The sequence below is a fragment of the Calonectris borealis genome, chromosome 22, assembly GCF_964195595.1.
Source record: "Calonectris borealis chromosome 22, bCalBor7.hap1.2, whole genome shotgun sequence".
NCBI classification, from domain to species: Eukaryota; Metazoa; Chordata; class Aves; order Procellariiformes; family Procellariidae; genus Calonectris; species Calonectris borealis.
This window is the reverse complement of record NC_134333.1, coordinates 9,944,969-9,971,690: the sequence shown is the minus strand read 5'-3', so window position 1 is coordinate 9,971,690 and position 26,722 is coordinate 9,944,969. Positions and strand designations below refer to the sequence as shown.

Sequence of the window (26,722 nt, the reverse complement as noted above, 5' to 3'; positions counted from 1 at the left end):
AGCTCAGAAGACGGATGCTCAGCTGAGCTATCCACTGCTATGTATTTGAAAAAGGTACAATCTCAAAAGAAGAAGATGCATGATAGCAAATATTTCCTACTTTTGGTCATGCTGTGTCCATGAATGGAAAACAAAACTGAAGGGAAAATGCGATTTTGATGTACAGCTTATTGACTTAATCCCAAAACCAGGAACTTAACCTTTCTCCTCCAAGTAAGTATGTTTGTATTTGCACTGCGGAAGGAAAACATCCTGACTGAAATTTTGAAATCCCTTCAGGAGTGACAACATTACTTCTCATATTCACAGACATGTCCAGAGGGACTAGCCCAGAGCCAGGATGCTTTCCCAGGTCTCTCAAACATACTGTAACTGCAGGCCCGAGCACACAAAGAGTTATTCCCTGCAACAACCTGTCACACTTCCTTTCCTTACAGTCCTACACAGAGCTATTTTCCAGTTGTTGTCATACAATTTTTCATAATTAAATTGTTACTTATAAAACATAACTTAGATGTATGTTTGGAATAAATTGTCAACACATACAGTATTTGCCAATGTTCACTAAGTTTTTATGAGAAATTGCAAAGATGTCAGAGTACCTACAAAATACATCCTGCGATAATTTTTCAAAAGGCATAAAGCAACAAAGGACTAAAAATAAGGAGCATACAGCATAAGATAACCATAAACCAGAACCTATTAAAATATCACTTACGTATAAAAAAAATCAGCTGGGATTGACAAATATCTGAAAAGAAAGAGCATGAGGAATGACTACATTAAAAGAGAAATAGCAGTATTCATTACTGCCCCATATTATGACAGTTTATTGTTGTGCTGAAAGAGATGTGAACAGGATGAGGTGAGTGGGATGAGTTTAATTCAGATGACTGTAAGTCAGTGGACTAGATCACAGAAAAGATCTACCTAATTCAGAGCCACCCAATAGAAATTACATGTTTTGTATTAATAAACAAACGGTCATGAACACTTTGAGTATGGGTTAAGCTTCCTGACACTGTCAAACATCTCCCTTTGGCAAATTACCCTTGGCATAAAAACTACGGCTTGCAAATGCACATGGAAAGAAGGTACTCCCTTTGACGGTGACACCCACTCTCTCAGGTATAAATGCAGACCAGACAGGGTGGAATTTGGAGCTATGATTCCAGAACAACTGTAAGACCAGCTTTGAGTTTTAACCCGGGTCATTCGCTGCTGCCACTATGAGCTGTGGCTCCAAGCAGACCTCTAAAAGCTGCCTGCGAGGGAGCAGTGGTGGCAGTGCTAGCAGTGGTGGTGGTGGAGGGGGCAGTAGGTATTCCTCTGCCTCCTCAAGAAGAATCACTTCTAGGACAAGTGGTGGTGGCAGGATGTCTGGCAGCAGTTGTGGCGGAGGAAGTTCCAGGAGCAGCTATGGTGGGGGAGCTAGTGGTGGTGGTTATGGAAAGATGAGGCGCAGTAGTTATGGAGGAGGAATGAGTGGTGGTTATTATGGAGGGGGAATGAGTGGTGGTGGTTATGGAGGGGGAATGAGTGGTGGTGGTTATGGAGGGGGAATGAGTGGTGGTGGTTATGGAGGGGGAATGGGCTGTGGCAGCATGGGAGTAGGCTTTGGATCACGTGGGAGTGGGGTTGGTGGTGGTTATGGAGGAAGCTTTGGTGGAGGTGGTGCTGGTGGCAGCTTTGGCATTGGTGGCTTTCGTGGAGGCGATGTGGGAATTCTCTCCAACGATGAAAAGCTGACCATGCAGAGCCTTAATGAACGCCTGGCTTCTTACCTGGATACGGTCAGAAATTTGGAAATGGAAAATGCTCAGCTTGAACAGTTAATCAGGGAGTGGTACCAGAAGCAAGGTCCAACTGGTACAAAGGACTACAGCCACTATTATGGAAAAATTGAAGATCTTCAAAATCAGGTAGGATGTTCTACAGAGAAGTTTAAGCATTGACAGCCTTTTTGTGATTGAGTAAAATCTTTGAGGCATGGATACTTCTAAGCTCACTAAGTGTCCCTCTGAAAGTGCCTCTTGCCCTTGAAATTCTGCCTTCTGTGCATGCATCCAACTATCTCCAACTAGAGGTGGAGAAACGATGCACATCCCCTATAGCACACCCCACAGACCATTCATTGGCAGTGACTGCAGACTCTCAGAATGCCTGTAGTGGATTTTAGAGCATAGAAAAAATGGTAACAATTAACCTCTGGAATGTGCAGTGTCTGACATTTGAGTAGAGCCCTTGGCCTGCGGGCATGGAAGGTGAGACAGAGCCATGGCGGTGACACCAAGCCTCCTGACAGGAATCTCACACTCACAAAACAGTTTTTGCCGTTCTGATACTATTTTCACCCAGCTACCTCTTCGTTTTGCACTCTAGATGACCTTTCCAGGCCTCTGTATGTAGGAAATGCTGTTCCCCTCAGACACCTGGGAATTATAACAAGAAGATTGCATTCATATTTCTGTCCCTTGTGCAAACCTGAGAGATTCACAGGGAAAATTTTCCTCAGCATATCATCTTCTCTTCTAGCTTGTGACTGCGGCTGTGGAAACCAACAGGGTACTTTTGGACCTGGATAACACAAGGATGACCGCAGAAGACTTCAGGATAAAGTAAATATATATTCCTTTTTTCCAGGCACTGGCTTCCTTTCTCCTACTTTCCTCAACTTAGTTTCATAAATTCATTCCATAAACAAATATAAATCCACAGAGACTAGGGTTCCTTCTGGTTCCCTGGCAGCACAACTGAAATAATTTGTAAGACTTCAAAATTCTTCATTATTTCTATAATGATCTTCAATGGGAATACTCCCTATGGCTGTGGAGTCAAAGCTTAAAAAAAGCTTTATTTTTAAGGAAAGAAAAATTGTGACTTTCTCTCACTGAAAGTCAGATGAAACAGAGAGATGAAACCTGCACAAAGTCTACAGTAAGAAGAGACAATGAAAAAGACCACAGAATATTTTAATATTAAAGTTTAATATTAATATCAATATTAAACTTTAAGTAGTGGCTGCTGATTTGATAATTCTGCTGATTGAGAAATGCTATATGCTACAAAGTATAGACACGAAAGCAGACACTGAGATACTGGAATATAAATAAATAAAGTCAGTAGGAGAAGGACTGAGAACCCAAGACCAGGGTGACCTTTCTGCACTGTCCTTGACACAGGTACGAGACGGAATATGGTCTCCGACAGAATGTGGAGGCTGACATTAACAGCTTGCGACCCTTGTTGGATAATCTGACTCTGAGCAGGTCTGACCTGGAAATGCAATTTGAGTCTCTAAAGGAGGAGATGATTGACCTCAAGAAGAACCATGAGGAGGTAAGAGCCAGCTCCTTCAAATGCGAACTGCAGAGGAAAACAAGAACACTTACAATACTGGGAATGTGGGCAGGTTTCGGAGGTAACATCCTCTGCACTGAATAGTCTTCCCTGCACTCCTAATGTGCGGCAGCTCGGCAAGGGGCCTCCCGAGACAGGCTGACTGCCAGGCCCAGGCTGTTCCAGGGCATCTCCTAGCACATCCCTCTCAACAAGCAATGGCTGGGAAGTCGAGGCCAAATAATTGTCACAAGAAAAAAACCCAAACATACATATATATGTTGCTGGAAGGATCCGGGATGGTTTACGACATCAGAGCAAGTTAACTGACTTCAAAACTCTTTCACAAAGTAATTTCACCATTTTTGTTTATTTGCCTTGGGCCTGGGTTTTCTCTGCAGGAAATGAAATTGCTGCAAACGCAGTCCAGTGGTGATGTGAATGTGGAGGTGAATGCTGCTCCAGGAGAGGATCTGCTGAAAAAACTGAATGATATGAGACAAGAATATGAAAATATTATTCAGAAAAACCGTGAAGAGGTTGAAAGGTGGTATGAAAGCAAGGTAAATGGTTACAATTTGAATGTTCACATTAGAAAAGCAAAACAATACCAACTTTTGGTAAGAACTTCCTGTAGATGAATGACACTTTGAACGACAACATCCATTTCTTTTAGGATATAATGGCAGAATCACTTGATTAAAATAAAGGAAATCACAAGTGGGCTTGAACTGCTCTGGCAGAGCCATAGAAGCAAGTTTAAACAGCCCCCATATTACAAGCGGCCCTGCTTCAACTTCTTGTGTTGCCAGATGCTTCCATGATAAACTACCATGTTGACGTTGTAAGTAAAACTCAAAAACTCCAATTCTGTATATTAATTTTTCAGATGGAGGAAGTGAGTCAGCAAGTCCACTCAAGTGGCCAGGAAGTGGAATCAAGCAACCAACAGATCTCTGTGCTGAGACGTGACTACCAGAGCCTGGAAATTGAGCTGCAGTCGCAAATCAGCATGGTAGGTAACGATTGCTTCTGATTCTCTGATACGCGAAGAACACATGAGTTGCTGGAATGACAGGAGATCAGCTATAGCTAGCACTCCATTTAATGAAGGTGCTTGGCGCATCTGACACCTCGTAAGATTTTTCTCATTTCAGGCATAAGAATGATCTAATCCTGCCACATTCCCATAATGTGCCACATTCCCATAAACACTTTGTTTTTTCTTTCATTCTCAGGTACAGTCTTTGCAGTCCAACTTGGAAGACACAGAACGTCGCTACAACATGCAGCTGCAGCAGATCCAGGGTATGATCGGCCCCTTGGAGGAGGAGCTGGCCAGCATCCGCTGTGAGATGGAGAGTCAGAACCAGGAGTACAAGATGCTCCTGGGCATCAAGACCCGCCTGGAACAGGAGATTGCTCAGTACCGGGCACTGCTTGAGGAAGGGCAGCATGATATTAGGTATGTACATTCAGATTAATTAACATGCCATCTTTGCAAACAGGTGAAGATGAAAGTAGCCATATTTATATTAGGAACTGATTCATCATCCACATATTTACTACAATCACAAGAATTCATACGGAATCTAAATCTTAGCTGGCAGCGTACAAAGCTGTATTATTCTATGAACTGGACAAAAATGTTTACAAAAGTATTTAGAACTATAATTTGCCATTTCTTCTCCTAAGTACAATCAGGAAGTACAGTTTTATATGAAAATGAAAGGTGAGCAAGAAAATAACTGTCTTTTATAAATACTCAGGGTACATATTTTGAGAGACTTCTAAAGCCATTCATTATCTTTCTTTTTCTTCTTCTGTGCAGATCAGTTAATTTGTCCTTAATTAGGATAGTTTAAAACCAGTTCTCTAGAACATGTTTCACACAATAGTACTTTCTCAGTCATACGAGGAGCTCAGAGGGAGTCAGAAAGTGGCCTCGATACAGCCGATAGGGTGCCAGACACTGGTAATGTTGCTATAAATCTTATACATAGATGCCCTTTCCTCCTTACAGCATCTCACAGGGAGGAGCTGGTGGTGGATCTTCAGGAGGAGGAGGTCATGGAGGAACTAGCTGGTCTTCTGGAAGAGGAAGTAGTGGAGGGGGAAGTAGCTGGTCCTCAGGTGGAGGAAGCAGTGGAGGAAGAATTGGAGAATCCTATGGAAGAACTTCCTCTTCCGGAGGTGGAGGAGGAGGGAGCGGAGGTAAAACTTCATGTGGAGGAGGTGGCAGTAGTGGAGGAGGAGGGGGCAAATCCTGCCTCTCCTACTCTTCATCTTCCCTGTCCCAGTCTGGCAACTCTTGTGAAAGCCAAGGTAAAAATTGGAATAAAAGAGTACATCCTTCTATTAACTTTTTTTCTCTGAATAGCAGGAAAGGATATGACAACTTTCTTCCTTATTTGGAAATATGGAGATATTTTTGCTGTTTCTTTCCCAAGCGTGTTTTAAGTCCACTCTGACATTTGTTCTTATACAGTAACATATCAGCATGGTAGTATTTTCACAAGTGACTCGAATGAAGAGGATGTTCTGAGGAGTTGTATCAGAGGACGTATAGGAAGAAGAAATGAATGGGGAAAAGGAAGAATAATGCCCAGTCCAGAGTATGCAGGGAACCAGAGAAGTCAGTAGTTTCGGAATGAAGCCAAATGTTAGAAATGTAACTGGTATTAAGGGGGCAAAATGGTTAAAGCAGGGTAAAATAGTCGGAATGCTCAAGACTTTTAAAATAGAAGGGGTATTAGCTGCAGAATCCTCAAAGTAGCAAAAGATGGGGAGAGACCAAAAGGTCTTTTCCATGTCTGATTTCATGGCTGTGATTCCAGGAGGTGCTGAAAACATGAAGCTCTGCCTGGAAGGGAATAAAACATTGGAGAGAGGAGCAACAATGGAGGAAGTGTCCAAAGCCATAAAAACAATGAGATTGGGTAAGGCTCCAGGTCCTGATAGCATCTCAGACAAATGCCTGAAAATGTTGAAAACGAACAGGAAGTTATAATTTTTAGAAAGGTTCTCTTCGATTTCTGATTTTTTAAAAAAAAAGATGGAAAACAATCCTGCTTTGAGGCTTCCATTTATTCCTTCTCATCAAGGAAGTAACAGGGATATTAATCTTAGTTAAAGATGTAGTCTGTCTCACAAACATGCTGTTTTCCATCACAGACTGACAGTTGGTCATGGAAGTACTGGCTACAGACCAAAAGGCCTGAAGCCATCAATATAGACAGACTCTCTTGATGCTGAAAACAAAGGCAGTGAATTCAGAAGGCTTTTGTGTAATGAGTAAGATTTTTTTGTAAGATTTGGTGTAGATGAGATCTGGTTTTTAAAAATTAATAGGCATTATAAACTCCTCCATAAAAATTTACTCCTTTTTGATCAAGCATCCTATCTGACTTGCAACAGTCCTACGTGTGCTAATGCTTAGTAGGCAAGATTAAAATATATTATGTGCCATCCTACTTTTAAAAATTTGTTGTATATACCCATACACACATAAATACAGATTCTAAGTTCATCTGTATTTGATTTATACTGCTACAGTCACTTTAAATTTAAAGAGTGATTTACACTTATGCAGTTGAGACTAGAAGCAAGTCCATGTATTTAATATGATAAAGCTGCAAACACACATGCTGGTACAAGTATTAAGTCTGACACTGTTCTAACCTTTCCAGAATGCTGGGAAAAAAATCTAGTCCACTGAGAACTGCACAGTCTATAATTATGAAGTAACAAAAAGATTAAAAATGCTGAATGAGGTAACACTTCTTCAAAGAAATTCTTGCTTCCCTTCATCTTTCAACAGGGAGTTTTAGAAAGTCTGAGGACTGATTGGCAAAACCAGCATCTTCCACTGCAGGACCTCACCAGTGGGCCTTTGGACCAAGCAAGACTATACCTAGCATGTCCAATCATGCCTCTGCGAAGAGCAAGAGCAAACGCTTGTTCAAGTTACTCAACACTGTTCACTCCAGGGGCTCATCAGAACTCTCTGGATGGCCTACCTGCTTCTTCCATCTGAATTTCTGTGCCTAATCACTGTTACCTGAGTTAATCCCTGCCGTGATTGGTATTCTTTGTGGGGGGGGCGGGGGGGGCGGGCGGGAAACCCCAAAAATGCTAATAAATCTTTGCTTCTCTCTGATGCAACCAGAAAGCCATGTCTGGGAGAAATTTCCTTTAGCGGTCATTTTTGTTTGAATCAGTTACAAATTTTAAGCCCTACCTGTGGAATACACAGTAACATGTCAGATTATGCATAAAGCCCAAAAGTTTGCAGCCACATATTCACCATTTAAGACTAACAGGGCAAAACTTTGAAGAATACACTACCAGGTACAACGCTCTGGTGGTCCCTGCAATGGGAAAACTAACAGTGAAAAAATCTACTAATTTCTGCTATTAACTTCTATCAGGGAAAGAGAGGGTGGGTTTAAGGAACTGACTATTCCCTAGAAAGCCTCCTAAAAAAAAATCTTCCTAAGGAGTCACTAAAATGCATTATGAAATTTTTTTATCATGGAATTTAAAGATGGAAATTTTCAGCTCCCAGCGCCAAATCCCAGTGCCAGAACTCAAATCATATACAATTTATTATCCAAAATAAGCACATTTTGAGCGCTACCTGCTTGGGTACACATTGGATAACAAGTGCATAAAAGTTCAGTAATAGGATATCCCTACTTTGTGAGAGTGGTTATCTGTACTGTAAAATAAATTCGTGAAGCTGGAGTATGAACCAATTACACACATATGGTCTTACAGAAGAAGGAATTCACAGGCTAGTTTTACTGATCATAACCATGCCTTGCTGTCTGGTAGCTGTACAATACCTGGCCTCTTCTATGTATTTCTACTTCAGGGCATTTCTCATGTCTAAGTATGGACAGGTACACATTTTACAAAGCAGATTGGCAAATTATTCATATTTAGGATGTGATTTTACAAAACCCAGTGGTAGGTTGAGAAAGAAAAAAATGATCCAAGAGAAAAGATTCCCAAACCAATTTTAAGGGTTGCCTACACTTCACACAGCAGAAGGACTGCTCACAGCGACAAGGGTGCAAATGCCCTATAAAAGATAGAGATTGAACTTTTTTTCTTTGTTTTAATTATAGCCATGTTTCCCTCCTTTATGCCCTGGACAAGCGCTAATTGGTCAGAGGGTTCTCTCTGCCCGCTCCCTCATGCTGTATCCCTTACAGTGCTTTTCATGTCTGTTGAGGCCAATTAAAGTGTGGGGTCTGTGTACGCAGAACTTCTATGGGCTGAATTGCTGAAATGAACTATATGGGGAATTTCACTTGAAAATAATTCAGAGGGCTTCTCACATGACACCTGTTCACTAATACATTCTTTATCCCTTGCATTTCTCAACTCATGTCCTTAACCACAAACAAAGGGAACCAGATAGGGTATCACTGCTGTAAGTTCTTCTCTCTCAGTTTTACAGTCATGAGTTTTGTTTTTTCACTCTGAGGAAGGCATCACCCACTGGAGGAGGTTGAGAAACACAGAATGAGTGGGAGACCGTGGGAACAGGAATCCTGAACACCCGAGTTCTAGGCAGATCTGTGCCAGTGATTCACTGCATTGCCTTATGCCAGGCTCTTAGCCAATGTGATTAGTATTTGAAAAGAAAAAAAATCTAGGAAGAATTTTTTTTTTTCTGACCAGTGTCTCTATGGGGGCCTGAGGAACTGGCTAGTCTTCATGAAGGACTACTTTATAGATAAGTATGCACTGATATCCCTGATCTGACATGCTAAGAAGCAGTGTTGATCATGTTTGCAAGGATACCCCCATCTCCCTCCTATTGCAAAATCACCTCCTTCATTTTTAAAATCCTTGCAGCACCAAACCATACTTGTCTCTGAATTGCTAGCTAACCCCTAAACCTACCCTCCCTGCTTGCTCTGCTAGTTTTACACCTCTTGCAGGCTGTGACAATTGTTTCTTAGTCCTGTCTATTCAGGATACCAAACTAACAGCCCAAATTAAAGAATACTCCCAATAGAGCAGCCCTGCTTCTCACACCTCCTCTAAGAGCCTGCCAAGTTAATCTCAAAAATGTTTCTGCTGAGTGCATGCTTCCTGGCTTTCATAGGGTGATTTACAGGCCATCACCTGACCTCTGGCCTTATAGCAACACGCGGGAGGCTATTAAGGAGGTTAGATACAATTTACTTGGAGGAATAGTCTGTCTGTGCTGGAGCTTGCTGCTCTGCACCATCGGAGCAGCTCTGGGGGCTACTGATACCTCTCATTCCTTGATCCTGTACTTCCTTCCAAAAACATAACTTACTTTCAGTATTTTTACTGCCAGCTATCTAATTATCTAGCATCTTCTGCGTCTAACCATCTTGCAGAAGAAATTCCACTGAAACAAGTCCTTGTGAAAGCAAAGCAGAATGAAACTTGGAGAGTTTACAGTGTGGGAAGGAGAATCCACACGGCAATGAGGCAGTTCAGTACTTATCCGAGAAACCAGTACTGCAGTACAAACATGCAAACATTAGAATGCAATGTGTTGTAATATGCTATGCAATTCTGCTGCTGATTTAAATGCTTACATTGATATGTTATAATCACACACAGAAAGAAGTAAAAATTTCTGAGCAAGTAGAATAAATAATATAATATTACTATTACTACTTTTACTACTCAGCATTGATCATACTGTCTTCTTCCTTACCTAAAATCTGTACCTTTCTTAACAAGGTGTTCTTATAATGTTCCTTGCATGTAATGAGTCTGCATCTATAATGCAAATAAGCTTCATAACAAAGTTTATTTGTTACACGTTACAGTATGTGACAAAATAAATACAAACCATCAATAAACTTAAAAAACCATCTGCTTAATCATGTCAATACAGACAAAAAGAAGACTGAATTTAGATGGTTTCTTACCAAACCCTGGAAGAAAGTGCCAGTTTAAGTATTCTTTCCTTTTTCCATTTTGTATATACGAAATCTGCATCTAGGTTATCACTAGCATTTGCTTACTGAGAGAACAGGCTTGTAATAATAACAATGATACAAAAAAATTTATGTGGAGGAGAGCTAGAAAACCAAAACTATTGCAAAGTAGGAGTAAGAAATACAAATATTGTCGTGTCGGGTGTCAAAGCTTAGGGCATGCTTAAAGTGGGACTCCAGCGATATTAAGAGTAGTGAGGAGAACCTTGCACTTTTTATTTGCATGCGTTTTGTTAGGCATTAATCAGCGTAATAAGTTTTAATTTTATGAGCACAAAATGTTGCAATTCCGGATACTTATCTGGTGTTCCTATTAGTGCTCTGAGAAGAAAATTGTGGTACGTGTTTGGACAAGACCTTCAGAACAACCTTAGGCAAAAATAAATGTGCACTCGCACTCCTGTATGTTTGGCTTCAGTACTCCCAGAGCAATTCATTTGTCCATTTGAAGGCATAGATGTAATTTCAAAATTGCCTACGCATACATTCTGCTGATGTCTCTTTTGTTTAGCATTAATTATCAGCCCTATTAATTGTCAAATGCTACACGGGCTATATTCATGGGCTACAGAATTAGTACAGCAAAGGATGCCATTTCACTGCACTGTTGGGGGGAAAGGAAGAAACGCGCAAATCTTTCTAGAGCCCACCCACCTCAACAGGAATGTCCTAGTGGTTTTTCTTCACTTTTATGAGGGGGTAACACAGGTTGCTTAGGCAGTCATTCGCTTAAAGGATTGGGTTTTTTTGTGATAATAATTCTCTATACGGACAATCAAGCAGGGGCCAGACCCCCAAAGGCAGTAGGCATAAACAGGATTTAGCTACACTTAGACTGGCAGAAATCCAAAGCTCTGATTCTCAAATCCTGCCTCAATGTGTATTTAACAACCCTGAATTATTACATTCACAAAATCTTACTTTTTGACTAACAAGTTCTCTAGGCTGCTTCTGCACTTGCTCAGACCAGGCCGAGGCTAAGGGGGAGCTCCTTCCCACTTCCCACTGGCAAGCAGAGACCACGCAGGTTGCCCCTGAAGTGCGTAAATCCTCCGCAGAGCTCGGCCCAGCAGCATGCCTCCCACAGGCCAGCATGACCTTCCTCCCTGTAAAACACTTCAGGAAGAGTGGATGCCTTTCTTTCATACTACACGGTAGTTGTAGTAACAGAAAGTACAATATGTGGATTAGTGCCTTTGCAGGCTGGGATTCAAACCTCTATCTTCCACCTCGCAGGGTACTGCAGTAATCAAAGCCGTTAAGGTGACAGAACAGCTGTAGATGCCCACAGCCTGGAGGGGAGCTGAGGCTGCTTATCCCAAATGGACTGAGGCACCTGAACTCTAGCGAGAGGCAGGAGGCCTTGTTGGCAGATGCTGTTATCATGCCCTCCAGCTGTTATAGCAATATGAAAAACCATTTTGGTACCAACAAAAAAAAATTACTCCAATCAAATTGACTTCACCCTGCAGGAGACTGGGGTAGTCACAGGGGTACAACTTTCTGATTCTGGCTCAGAAAGTGATAGAAATTATAACTGGCAGCTAAGAGACAGTAATTAGCAGCTGTAGGGCACAAAAGCCTTGACCCATGGCTGTCACATCCAAATGACAAAAATGGTGTGTACATTTTCAGGATCTGACCAACAGGCATTCTTCCCATCAACCTACTTGCATGGAAGATCCAAGTTGTCCTGCACAAAAGTGTGTGCTAGGAGAGTGCTAGAGGTTTTAAACTTCACAGCAAGCTCACTGCTGCCTTACTAGTCCTTGTTTCCTTTGCTGGGTCTAATCTAAATTTCTTTGGAAATTATTGTGATTTCACTAGAACATTATGAAATGAAGCAGGAGTGAAAAGTGAGCACAGACTCCTAGGTGAAAACAGATCCTCTTTTCTTACAAAAAATTCTGGTAAGAGTGATGGGAAGACATTATTAAATAGATCAAGAGAATAAACTGTAGCACTTCCCTGAGGCATGGCATCAGAATGACAATGAATAAAGGGGAAATGTTTTAATTTTTCAGTGCACAGACACAAAAGGGAGAATACATTTTCTCCAGGTCTGTTTTGAATGCAGCAGCTCCAGCCTGTTGTAAAAGTCTCCCATTTTTGCTAAAACACACAGCAGCGTGGGCTGCTCACAGAGTTTGTCTTCATTCTGATGCTAGGCAGTCACTTCTTTGGTATATATCACGGAGGCCTGATTAAAAGGAAAACAATAACAGAGAAAGAGTGAAAGAATGTTGGCTGTACTTGAAGTGTGGCATGTGCTGAGCTTAACAAGAAGCAGTACACAGTGTCAAAACATTCGGATACTCTGCAGGCTGAGTAATGCTGGTAGCTGTGGTAATGTCCTTATTCTGGTCTGATTTGGAAACAACAATGTTATATAGCATGCTGGATGCTGTATCAACACAAAAACATTAATGATTAAACTGTGCATCATATATAGGAAAGAGATAAGAAAAGGTCCTAAAACTGCCAGTTCCTTTTAGGTAATTCCATGAACTATAAAATTTACATCATCCATACAACACATTAGCAGAAAGCATCAGAGAACAAAAATTTCTGAAGGCTTTTTAAATGAGCTCAGAAAGGAAAAATTAATCCTTTCCACAGAATGGATCTTCTCTGGTTTGTAAATATTTGCACAGTTAAATATTTAATAATCAATAAATTAAAATATGCCAGGATGGAATTCAATATATGCAACTTTACAAGAGGATGAGGTACTCATGGTTCACCTGTATTTTTCAGGTACCTTAGTATTATAGTCCAAAGAGACATACTACATTTTTGAGAACATAGTGACTGTGAAAGAAACAAAGTATCACAAGGGAAAATTTTCAGCTGTTAAGAATGCAGCATATCCTAACAGCCAGCAGGATTTCTATAAAAAGCAGTAAGATTGAACTAGTAGCAAAAATGAAATAATAGCAACACGAAAGTTAAAAAAGGAACATCCTGTGAGCATATGACTTAAAAGCTCCCAAAGATCTAAAGGCAAAATCTTTCATTTGTGTTCCTCCTTTACATATAAGTAGTGGTAATAATATAGAACTAAAATGAAATTTTGAGGCTATCTAAAGTTCTCCACCCTCAATGGCTTGACTCTTTCTTTTCCTTCCTTGCTTTTATTTTTTAAAGTATTTTCCAAGCATACAATAAGTTATGCCCTTATCAGAAGAACCTTCCAGTATGGACAAGTCCCTGCTGTGAACAAGTATCTATAGAAAAAGGCAACCTATAAATAAAATAGAAAACAATGTAGGTTCTCAGAAAGTACATAAACAGATTAAGAGACTCTTTTGGCAAATGTTTTTACTCTTGTTTTAACAATTCCAGAGAATTTTTTGCTTATTATCACTAACAAACGAGCTAGATTGTTCTAGCTTGTCTATGAAAAGCATCTATAAGGAATATCACTGGAATCACTGATGGAAATTTGAATGTGATAATCAATTTTACTTACCGTAGTGGAATTTCTGGAAAAGGGCCCCCATTGACCAAAACAACATTACCCAGACACAAAGGCAAAACAACACTAAAAAGGAAAAACATTTTGCGTATAGTAAGCTACATCTTTTAGCACCAATAACAGAACATGCAGAAGCCCAGAAACTGTGTTTATGCTGCTGAGGTGACACTACCATCCTCCAGCTGTGAATCAAGGAGAAATTATCACATCATCAAGCTACTTGAAATCTTTCATCATCTTTGAGCCATTGAGTATATCAAATAGCAAGATAAAATCAGAGAGCTTTTGAAAGAGATTGCATAAGCAACAATAAAGCAATACTGGCAAAAGCACCGTGCAAAGGACAGGACAATGGATTCAGTCAGAAAATGTTAAATAATCCTTAATTTAACATAAAAAAGACCAGAAGTTAAGAGGCAGAAATACAGTTTGTAAAAGAATCATGCACATGGAGACTGATAGCAGAGTGTAAAAAACAGCAGCAACACACAATCAACTTCCAAATGAAGGTGACCTTTGGAAAGCAAGGACTGCACTGCATTGCCAGCTACAAGAGGTCTTTTTAAAGATGCTGAGCAAAGGACAGCAGACAACAAATGCTAGTTCCTCCGATGTGCCCTTCTTCGTTCCCTGCACCTGAGGTTTAGGGGGAGATCGCTACATTTCACAAATACCTTACAGTCGTTAGAGGATCAGTAACCAAACAGGGAGGAAGAAAGGCAATGAAGACGTTTCAGTAACACAGAACAAAATTGTCACTGGCAAAACTGTAACAGTTTGGGGTCCATCTACAGCAAGACCACAAATGCTGACGGTTTTGCTGTTGTTTGCAATTAAGCAGCAGGGACTGGCTGTTTGCATGAATGAAGTCTCTACTGTATTAAAAAATAAGATGTAAATTTCTCATAAAAGCTTGGAGTGTAAGAACAGAGCTAAGTGGATGCTGGGGAAATGAGATTCTGCATTTGAACCAGAATATTTAGTTTTCACCCAGGACAAAGACAAAACATTATAACACAAGCGCATTTTTGTAGATGAGAGTTATCTGGAATCAGAGTCAGTCAGTTGTTTGCCCAAACTCAGACTCTTCTTACAGATTTTCCAGAAACATGCAATTCTGTCTTCAGATACTCTGCTTTAGCATCAAATCTAACAACTGAGGATGAAAACCATTTACAAGTCCATCTTGGGTAAACTTCTGGGGATCAGTGCAAGACTGAAGTATGGTGTAATTTCTTTTGTGGTCTCAACAGTCTGATTTCAACTGATTTGTGTAAAAAGCCTTTCAACTTTTCTCTCAGGATACTATTTTAAAGTCTCAAGGATCTCTGTATTACGAGCAGTATATATAATTACTCTGTCACCTGTAATATACGACACAGTAACAATAGAGAGAATTAGCAGTTTTATATTAAACCATCAAAGGTCTTCCTACACAGTAGTTCATAGGTCATTGTCTGCATTAATACAGCTTCTAATTGTGCTACAATTGGCTTTATAATACAATTAAAGTATCCTTAATCTTACTACTATTTTAGATCAACAGCTCTTTGGTAAAAAAAATCTGATTTTTTTTCCTCTTTGATTTCTAGGACTTAGCTATCTAGTGTGCTGTCCTATCACTTTCTTCACACAGGAAGGATTTTGATTTTTAAATAAGAATCCCACTGCATTGCTTGAAATAGACTTCTCATACAAATAAATATGTTCTCTAAGTGATGACAGGAATACACAAGTTGGACAATCTAAATAGACAAGTTATACAGACCTATTAATAAAACTCTTGCACTATCATGTATAGAGAGAAAAAGAATATAAGCAGTGCAGAAGATCTTAAATGCACAAAATATGAAAGAGCAAAAGAGAACAATAGTCTTTGACAATAGCAGCTACAAAAATCTTAGCAAAGAAAGCAGATTAGTAATTGAACAAATAAATGCACAGTCTAACATGAGAGATTGGGCCTCATCTTCTTTCTTTTAGGGAAGAACTGAGAACAAAAATTCTCTCTGTATACTTCCATCAGGTACACATTATCTCAACATTAGCTTCAACAGAATCCTGTATAAAGCAGCTTTTCCATCGTAAAGCAGATCCAGGCTGCATGAGGCAAAAGACTACCTGTTCCAGAAAAAGCTAAATGAAAAGAATGCCACCCAAAAAAAATTAAATGTTCGGTCTTAAACAAACACTATAAACCCAGCAATGGGCTAGATTGCCTGAGATACCAGCACAAAAATATTGTTCAGCAAATTATTCTTGGCACAAACAACAAGATTGGTAAATGCCCTGGGAGAAGGAAACACCCTGATGGTGACACCCACTGTCAAAAGTATAAATAGAGAGAGCTGGGGATGAAAATTTGCAGTCTTGAATCTTATCAGGCTGTGCACCTAAATTTGGGATTGTGGTTAGATTCTTACCTGCTGTCACTATGAGCTGTGGCACTAAGTCTTCGACTAGTACCACTAGAATTAGCAGTGGAGGTGGTGGTATTGGTGGATGTAGTGGTGGAGGTGGTGGAGGGGGTAGCAGCTGTGGAGTACGAAAATCTGGTGGATACTCCTCAGTGTCCACGAGAAAATACACCTCTTCTGGAGGAAGTGGAGGCTTTTCTGGGAGAAGCTTTGGTGGAGGAGTTTCCAGGAACACCTATGGAGGGGGCTTCAGCAGTGGCAGTTGTGGAAGGATTAGCCGCAGTAGCTATGGTGGGAGAATGAGTGGTGGTAGTTATGGTGGTAGTTATGGAGGAGGAATGGGCTGTGGAAGTATGGGAGGAGGATTTGGATCAGGTGGGGGTGGTTTTGGGGGAATGGGAGGTGGTTATGGAGCTGGCCTCGGTGGAGGTAGTTTTGGCGGTGGTGGATATAGTGGAGGTGGATTTAGTGGCTTCGGGGGTAGTGGTGGCTTTGGTGGTGGCAGCTTTGGTGGTGGTGGCTATGGTGGAGGTAGTTTTGGTGGAGTGGGGTTTGGTGAAGATGCTGGCTTGCTCTCCACAAATGAAAAGTTGACCATGCAGAACCTTAACGATCGCCTGGCTTCTTACTTGGATAATGTGCGACGCTTGGAGGACGAAAATAGTCAACTTGAACAACTGATCAGGGAGTGGTATAAAAATCAAGGTCCCACTTCTACCAGAGACTACAGCCAATATTACAGAACAATTGAAGAACTGCAAAACCAGGTAAGGTGTAATTTGACTGACTTTGAACAGATCCTCATTAGAATGGCACTTGCCTCCTGCAGCACAATATCCCTATTTGGGGCGATATATTCCCTCCTTTGTTTTAGCCAGGAAGCAGACTGGTGTGGTGACAAAGCCTGGCTACCAGTTTTTCTCTGCTATGGGTGATACGTGTATTCTGTCACACTTGTATTTGGCCAAGATAGCATTGTTTGGTGCAATGACAGATCATTAGAAGTGCGCCCATTATGGGGCCTGTCCAGTGCTCCCTTCAACGCTGTGCTCTTGCTTGTTTGTTCCTCACTCTCTTGAACAGGAGATATAATCATTGCTTGCTTATGTTGTGCTACTAGTGGCCATATTAATTGCATCTTTTTGTGAATATACAGAATGAGCCAACATGTGCATTTAGTCTAATTCTAGCCCTCAGCCATTTAATAGTCCCATATCTCCTACATTAATATGGTTGTTGTCAAATGCAATGGTAATTATGTTTTCCCACTGTTTTTGGAATATGAGAAGTTTATTTAGTTATTCTTTCCAACAAGGTATTACACTTTTAATGGATATTTGTAAACCAAAATTGGCAGCAAAGGCACTTTGTTTTAACTGGAAGCAATAAACTCTTCTCTCTATATATAGCTCCTGCAGCACCAGTCAGACTTGACATTACCCTAAAGATATTCTGAAATGTGTGTCTGCACAGGTATTTCTTCCCTCTATCTGTGTGTCCGGCTGAAAAGCCAACTGGCCGAATAACATCTGCCCTCTCCCTTTCAGATTGTTGGTGCAAATGTGGACCTTAACAAGATCCTTCTTGACATTGACAACACCAGAATGACTGTGGATGACTTCAGATTGAAGTGAGTCTTTCCCTCCCTGTCTCATTCCATCTTGCCTCCCTTTATCCCCATGAGTTCATATTGTCAATTAATCTTTGTAGATGCTATAGCCTCTTGGCTCTGATGACAGAATATATAACTGTTGGGAAAAGCATTCTGAGAATGATTTTGTTAGTCTTTCATTATTATTTTTCTCCAGACAAGTTATTGAAGAGTCCCATTTAAAGGACTACGTTTTAAGTTTCTGCATCCTTGCATGTAGATTTATAAGCATAATCCTCACCATATAAATCTCATGAGAGAAATTCTACTGAAATCAAACAAACCTATTGGAGATGGAAAGAGAATTAGGTCCTTTCTTTTAAGAATTGAGCAATGGGATTAAAGACCAAAGATGTATTGATGGGAACTGTTCATAATCAGGATAACCAAGAAAGAGGTCTGGCAGCACTTTTACTATCTTTCTTGTCTGTTGTTTAGGTATGAAACTGAATGTACTCTCCACCAGAGTGTGGCAAGTGATATTAATGGATTACGTCCACTTTTGGATCAACTGACTCTAGCCAGATCTGACTTGGAGACACAGTTTGAATCCCTAAAAGAGGAATTGATCTATCTCAAGAAGAACCATGAAGAGGTAAGTTTCTCCACACTTTAAAATAATAACTAATGAAACTCAACACTCAGAGAATTTCCTGTGGATTTCTTCCACTAGCAATAACCAGATTTTGGCTGCTGGCTTTGATCATCCAACTTGACACAATCTGGCTTTGATTTTTGGGAGTATGTAGCATCCACAGCTGCCTGCAATTGATGTAAAAAGACACCTAGGTCAACATGTGGCAAAATGAGATCAGGGAAATGAATGGCTTTCAGTACAAAGTATAATTTTGTTGATGAACTCATGGAATGAAAATTGGATAGAATATATGGAGGAGTCAAAAGAAAATATTTATACTATCTGCAATGATTTTTCCCGTTGAGAAGAAAAATACATAGAAGGATTTTCACAAAGAGCACGCTGCATAGAATTCTTTATGACCCTGAGGAGAAAACGTCAGGGTCAATGTGTATGTGGTACCTGGCTATTGTTCACTGTAAAGTTTGGCTTAGGAGTGGCAAAATTGTTCCCTTTCATGAAAAGGGCAGATGAGGCCCCCTTTGCAGGAGCGATGGCTGTGTGAGTATTTGTGTGCCTTTCTTTTCCTTTATTTGAAATTATGACATTTCTCCTTACCTTCACCCTTTAAGAACCTAGTGGGGTTTTTTGTTTTTTTTTTTTTTTCAGGAAATGAAAGGACTGCAAACACAATCTGGTGGTGATGTCAATGTGGAGGTCAATGCTACTCCTGGCATTAATTTGATGGAAAAATTAAATGAAATGCGTTGTGAATACGAACGGCTTATTGAGAACAACCGGAGAGAGGTGGAAAGCTGGTATGAAACCAAGGTAAAGCACAGGGTTTTTTCAGTTACTAAATCTTTCACAAAGATCTGGACCTATTTACATCCAGCAGAGGAAAGGCAACTTATCATGTATTGTTTAAGGGACATTAACTTTAAATGACTTTAAGCAGTTTACTGTAACAGGTCAGTTCTGGAGTGTTAAGGTTATGTGGTGAAGCATGTAGAATCTGTGTTCCAGTAGCAAGGTGCATTACACAGAGTGAGTTGGCAGAGTGGCATGTGGGAAATACACGTAGTCAATCTACATTACATCTTTCTTCATTCTTATTAATTGCTTTCTCAATGCTTTTATGATAACCCCACAATGTTTTCTTATTATCAAAAATGCCTCAATTTTGTATGTGAATTTTTCAGATGGAAGAAGTTAATCAACAAGTCCACTCAAGTGGCCAGGAGATACAATCAAGCAACCAACAGATCTCTGAGCTGAGACGTGAATATCAAAGCCTGGAAATAGAGCTGCAGTCGCAAATCAGCATGGTAAGTAAAGGTATTTGCTTCTGCTTCACCTGTGACACAGGCTGTATGTGTCGTGTCACTAGAATGAAAGAATGTTACGCCTAGAAAGTACTCCATCTGTAGAGAATGGGATACTGGATTACTTATCTTCAAAGATATGCTTTTTTCTGGTTTGTGAAGATGTCTAATTTTTCCACAAAAATGAGTTAAACTTGCCACATTCCTATAAACACTGTATTTTGTTTTACATTTGCAGGTAGACTCTTTGCAGTCCAACTTGGAAGACACAGAACGTCGCTACAACATGCAGCTGCAGCAGATCCAGGGTATGATCGGCCCCTTGGAGGAGGAGCTGGCCAGCATCCGCTGTGAGATGGAGAGTCAGAATGAAGAGTACAAGATGCTCCTGGGCATCAAGACCCGCCTGGAACAGGAGATTGCTCAGTACCGGACACTGCTTGAGGAAGGACAGCAAGACCTTGTGTATGTAAACTGACAAAAGAACACAGCATTTATGTGAAACCCAGGGTTGCTAGGTTAGTCACAAAGACAGGAAATTAACAGTCTAGATTTGCAAAACAGATTTCGTACTGAAATGAGGTTAATTCAGCTATCTTGACCAATTGCCTCCCAGGTTTGAGGTACTACACATTTCTTGACAAACCTGTTCAGAATATAAATCATATAAGGAAAAATTAACACAGAAATTCTGAACTACTGATTTGGGGCTGGACAGGGAAACCCACGTACAGAGCTTTACCTTTACCCTGGTTCCAGAAAAGGCCGAGAACTGAACAGACAGAAGTCACCTTGGAAAAGACTGTAAGCAGAAAAATGACCATAGTTTTCCAAACCTTCATAAAAGTCTCAGTGTGCAATTCTCTGAAAGTTCAAGCTACTTCGGTTTCCCTTATGCAGTGAGCCTGCTTCTGCTTGTAAGTGGTGCCTGAAAGAACAGCTAAAGCTTCATTTTCTGCCTTTCCAATTTGGAGCACAGTGACACCATACACTGATAAAGCAGCAATGCTAAATCTTGCAAGAAATATCTGAGCAGAATGTGGGAAAAGCAAAAACTCTTGCATTCAAGCTGAAATTGAAAGGGAGGTTGGTTTTCGGCACTGCATCAGTTGTCTTGCTGATCTGTGCTAGGTTCTAAAAAGGAGAAGTACAGACCAGAGAAGTGCAGGCTTCCGTGCAGTATCTGTAGATAGATTTCCTTCTAGAATCAAAAATGTATTTGACTAACTTTTTTTCTCCTTCTTTCTCTCTCTTTGCAGAATGCCAGCAGGAGGAATGGGAGGAGGCATGGGAGGAGGCATGGGAGGAGGCATGGGAAGTGGTAGAATAGGAGGTGGTGGCTATTCTTCTGGAGGAGGAAGAGGAGGAGGAGGTAGCAGCATGAGTGGTGGATATGGAGGTGGTGGCATTTCCTCCAGCAGCGGAATGGGAGGAGGAATGGGAGGAGGAAGTTGTGGAGGAGGAATGGGAGGAGGAAGTGGAGGAATAGGAGGGGGAAGCGGCGGTGCATGCAGTAGTGTTGTTGGAGGAGGAGGAAGGATCTCAGGAGGCGTCAGCGGTTCCCACTCCTACTCTTCATCTTCCCAGTCTCAGTCCTGCAGGACTGGTGGTGAAAGCCAAGGTGAGAATTGTTATATGGTCACACTGTACTCTCAGTTCCACCCTTCCTGATTTATACACTGTAACCACATACTCTTCCGGAGGTAAACAGTACCAAGGATAAAATAAAATTTCTGGAAAGTATTAGATTTACTTTTATTAAAAATTCTTTCCTATTTGTGGGCAAAGGATCTTAAGAAACACACATTCAATTTCTATTCAGTTTTGTGGGTGACATCAGCTAACCACATAGTTAAACCCCCAGCTGTTTTTCTTCATCTCTCTCATTCTTTGCAGAACCTCATAAATACTACTGCTTTTGTACCATGCTGAAGTTTTCCTTTATGCTTTTGGAATGCTCATGGTCACCTATCACATCTTCTTTTCTTTCTTTCACCTATCAGCTTCTTTTCTGTCTGGTAAATACTGGTGCCTCAAAGATTCAGTGCCAGTGCTGAAGAAATTAATGCTTTCTTTATTTCTAAACAGGCTATGGAAGAAAATCTTTTGACTAAGAAAATACATTGAGGATCCTACAGTGCAAGACCTTTCAAACAGAAATTGGCCCAAATCCTCTACATTCCCCATGCTCCTGAGGAAAGACAGATGCTCTTAACAGCTCCTCAACGTTGCTGATGCCGTCTATGCAAAAAGGCCCATCAGAGCTACTCAGATGGGCCACCTGCCCACCTGCCATGCATGCTATGTGCTTCTGCTGCCCGGAATGCTCTGTGGCTTCAACCCTTGGCACTCGATCTACTTGCTTTACAGATTCAACCTGTTTGTTATTTGGGTTGTTCTGTTTCAGGAAAATGTGGCTAATAAAACTTCATTTCTGTCTGATGCAACCAGAATCATGTGTGTAGGTTTTCTTCCATTTCTTAAAAAGAAAATACAAAGCCATGCAAACACATGCCTCCAGGTAGAAAAGTTGATGATACATTACAATCGTTGATAATGAAATTTAGAGTTAAGCATAATTTCTGAGCATTCAGGGCAGATCATAATCTTCTTGGAGCATCCTGTGCTGTGCCTTTGTTTTTTAATAACGTGCCAGATACTCTTGTGGAGCTGAGCTCTAAGACTCAATAGCAGTTGAATAGCAGCCCAGAACAGACTGCAGAATCTCAGCACTGTATGAATGCTAATAAAGTTGGCATCAAATGAGTGCCCGCCCAGGCCTGACACAAAGAAACATGAATGATTACAGAACAATGATTGTAAAATGAAAGGAATGATTCCATTTGTGATTCACAAAAATTTATCTGACACTCATCAGTTTAAACTGGAAATGCACAAACTAGGGACCTGTTTTTGAACAGACAAGAAAAAGAAGTTAAAAGGAAATATAATTTACAGAATCTTTACAAATTTCTCCTCCATAAAATGTTAATACTAACAGCAATGTTTGCCTTCTACCTGTGACAAATGAAGTACATGTGAAAGTACCTGGAGTGTTTACTTTTGGATATAGGAAGATCTGTACTGTGAAGAAAATTAACATCAACTCTTTCAGACACATCCAAATGCTACTTAAAAACATTCCTGACTACAGTTTGCAAAATATTTGATTGCTTGGCTGCTGCAACAGCTCAGAGCAACTCAACAAACAAATAATCAGAAAGCACTCTCTTGTTATTAGCTGTCTTTTGGGAGCATTTGCTTCTGTCCAGCTTTTTTATATGCTTTTTTATAGTCATAGAAATAGTCAAAAAGATCACAGTACAGCTTTCTCCAGTGATTGGGGCAACTTTGTTCATGAAAACAAACAGTAGCTGGTTTCATTGCAGCCCACCCCCATGGATAAAACCCATTTCCAGAGACTTAGTTGAAAAAAATAACTTTGCCTTCTGGAGACTAACAAATTCAGAGATCAAAGGAAATGAAATGTATTGTCCTAGGCCTTTCAAAGCAGTCTCTTGTGCATGTTTGAGGAATCTCAGGAATTTCTGCATGGTATTTTGGAGGAGAGAGGGCTGCCAAAGTAGGCAGATCGTACACCACAGCTTCTGAATTCCTCAGACTCATTTGAAAGTCTTAGTCCATTGTACAGCTACCACCTAGACAACACAGAACAGACATCAACTACAGGCTGTGCAGCTCACGAGCAAACCCAGCAGTGGAAAACCTGGAAAGGGACATAAAATACTAGTGCGGGCCCAGCATGCCAGTCTCCCCGTAGCTGCCCCCGGAGGCAGGTTCAGCGCACACAGCTGTTTGCAGAAGGCTCCTTCCTAACCCCAGCCAAGACAGGGTGTCTACGGTGAAGCTAGGTTTTTAAAAAAGACACACAGCTCCAAAGGCCAGCAGAGTATCCCAGGCAAACAAGGGGCCAAAATCACCCCGAGGCTGCACAAGCGAAGGGTATATTTCACTCGTACGTGAACTTGCAGGCTTAACTGCTGATGCAGGGCTGGGTGCTCGGGGAGTGGCCTCTAGTGGTGAATAAACAGTCAAAGAAAATGTGGTTTGTGTGGAAGAGGAGCTAGCACCATTGATTAAAGGTAAAACAGGTCGGCGCACAAGGGTGTGGATCGAGACAATTAATGCAAAATTAATTTCCAGAAATACAGGTCACATTGCCATACAAACTTTCTCAACACTTGGAAACCATTCAGGGAAATAGAAATACTTGACCTACACCAAACTGGTCTGCATTTGTTTGTGTTGTGCTTGCATGAACTAGGTTTTGCAGACTTGTTAAACAGAATTTGTGCTACACAAATACGTCCAGTGACACACAACAGGAAGAATGAGACTCTAGTAATGCTGATTTTTATTTCTTTGTTTTAGATACTTGGACTACACACATCATCTAGAAAGAGATGTGATGTTCATAGCAAATGGTATGTGGATTATTTCAAAGTAATCAACTGTGCTTATGCCAGAGCCCTCTAGAGGGTACTATATTGTTACCTCTTGCACCTTATACGTTACAACTACCTCCACAAATGTCAGCCTACACTTTAAATTAACCTTTAAAGAGTATTTTTTTTCCTGTCTTGAAATTAGCTTGCTGCCCAACAGGCACTAAGTGCTACACATGTGATGAAGTTCAGGAGGGGTTAAAATAGGCAGCACCTAGTAAGACACCCAGTTTGAGGGAATGAAGGATTTTCAGGAGAAAGTCACTGGTGTGGCTAAGGAAATTAAAAGAAGGTATGAGAGGGGAATAAGCAATCTCACTGTATTTTGAACAAAGACTGAGGAAAACCCTGTGGATCTAGACAGTGAGAATGTTTGGATGAATGGAATACAGCTGGGGTCTTCCATGGAGAACTACGAAATCTGGCGATATGTCCCCCTAAAGGTTGTGGCCACAGAGATGATTCTCCATTCAACATACAGAAGATCAAAATGAAGAACATAATTAATTCCACTGTATCAGTCTAGGGCACATGGATACCCTGGGCTGTATTTTGAGTGCTGTAACTTTGGTGACCCTGTCTCAAAAATAAGACAATAGAGCTGGAAAGGATTCAGGGAATGCTGGAAAAGGTATAGAAAAAACTTCTGTATGTGCACTAGATAGTGTCCTAGAGTGTTTCAGCCTCAGAAGGTGGCACATCACGACCAAGGATATGACAGCATTCTCTCTAAACACAGCAGTATGCAAAATCAGGACTGACATGAAGGTGTTTCTAATTAAAGTTAGTTGACAAAAAGCTGATAAGTCATAATTTTGTAGATTTTTTCATGATTCATTTTCACTTTAAGTTCAAAATTTTGTTTCTCTCTTAAGGAGTATTTCCCACATATTGAAGTCCCTTTCCTTCTGGAGTCAGGGCTAACACCTCTAGGTTCTTTGGAAGTCACTGGCAGTGCCTGCAAGGACATGCCTTTAGGCAGCTGAATTCGCTCTGGGATTCAGCACCTCAAGTTTATATCTCATCGCATATTAAGCCTCCAAAGACTAAGCACTAAGATAGCAGATAACATTCTAGTGGTAAGAGTTCACACCCCTCCCCTTCCAATTCAACAATATTTTGTTGACAAGCCTTTCTATATAATTCTTACAACAAAAGAAGAAAATTAGATACGCGGATATACAAAAGCCTATTGTAAAATCCTAAACCTATTAAAAAACCCCAAAACAGAAGACTCTACAAGAATATGGCTTCACCCAGAGTGAAGCTGTACTGTTTTCAAGTAGTCAGCTCTCAGAGGCATGGTGGGAGCAGGAATCTTGTTTGCAAGCAGTTTCCTTGGCGCCTGTGCTGCTCCGGGATTCAGGCAGGTAGGAGTGCTGTTCCACGGGGTGTTTGAGAAGCTGAATGGCAGCAGCCACATGCCAAGAGCAAAGCACAATCGAAAGGTGCTCCTGTTCAGGACTTCAGCCCCAGCTCTTTTTACATCCATGGGGCACATACAGGCACACTGTCTTCAAACTCAAACAATCCTACTCCCTCCTCTGATGCGTACCTTCACGTGTAAGGTGACTCAATCCCTTCTCACTCTTCTTTTGCTGATTTTAATGAGTTCATTTCTTCTTCTGTAATATGGAATCTTTTCCTAAAATACTTCTAGGTTGAATTCATCCTCCCTCACCGTGGATAAGCTGATTTTGAGGTGGTAATTCACAGGAGGTTCCACCAGCTCCTTGTGCTTTTTTTGTACTAGCCAAATGACTCTTCTGTAGGAGTCATAGTGCCAATATTTAATGCACAGCTGGAAAACTAAGAATTTGTTTCTGTTCAAGGCTTTTCTCAGTTTCATAGAAGCTTGATTAGTAAAGATGGAAAAAGGAACTCACTGAACATCCCATATTGCATAGGCAGTGGAAAAAAATACAAATTGTTTCTTACTTTGTGTTTCATGTTGCAAGATATTCTCTCACCGTTGGCAAACACAATTCACTGCAATGAGTTCAGATAATGATTATATTTTTTTCAGATCTAATCTTTGGCACTGTATCTTTTCATCAAACTTCTTCTTTACTCCATTATATAATTCAAGGACATATTCTGAGAAATGGCTATTTTTAATATGATTTTGAAAACATGAAATATCAGAAATTTCTCCTCTCAATTTCCTCTGAGTCCATTTAAAACAGCTAAAATAAAATTGATGGCTATTGGTAGGAAAAGATTTAATATGTTTTCCCTTGCAAAGTACTACTTTTGTGGCTGTCACCCAGTTTCCTTCAACAAGAAAAAATGACTGAAATCATTATTCTGCATTTTCAGAAAAAGTTAAATACCAGCAGGACCTTCCTCAATATAAGCAGTGACAACAGAGTAAAAAACTCAGTGTAAAGTTCTCTTCTATAACAGACATGGGAATGCAGTTTTAAAAATTAATAATTTATTTAAGTAAATTAAAGCAGATTTCTAAATAGCTA

The 26,722-nt window shown here is 40.5% G+C and overlaps 2 protein-coding genes and 1 long non-coding RNA gene across 3 annotated transcripts in view; 2 read left to right on the top strand and 1 right to left on the bottom strand.

Annotated features, from left to right (window-relative positions):
• Nucleotides 1-26,722, bottom strand: part of LOC142091998 (uncharacterized) — a 167,679-nt gene that overhangs the window by 50,044 nt on the left and 90,913 nt on the right. The window lies entirely within an intron of this gene.
• Nucleotides 1,230-7,185, top strand: LOC142092152 (keratin, type I cytoskeletal 19-like). Its single transcript, XM_075171891.1, has 10 exons — nt 1,230-1,488; nt 1,531-1,922; nt 2,536-2,618; nt 3,183-3,339; nt 3,741-3,902; nt 4,229-4,354; nt 4,578-4,804; nt 5,363-5,664; nt 6,177-6,278; nt 7,160-7,185. The coding sequence occupies exons 1-10, from the start codon at nt 1,230-1,232 to the stop codon at nt 7,183-7,185; spliced, it is 1,836 nt and encodes a 611-aa protein (XP_075027992.1).
• LOC142092151 (uncharacterized) lies at nt 16,247-21,967 on the top strand. The gene is made up of 8 exons (XM_075171890.1): nt 16,247-16,996; nt 17,777-17,859; nt 18,319-18,475; nt 19,127-19,288; nt 19,660-19,785; nt 20,021-20,247; nt 21,042-21,403; nt 21,871-21,967. Exons 1-8 carry the CDS (start codon nt 16,247-16,249, stop codon nt 21,894-21,896), a joined length of 1,893 nt encoding a protein of 630 aa, XP_075027991.1. The 3' UTR covers nt 21,897-21,967.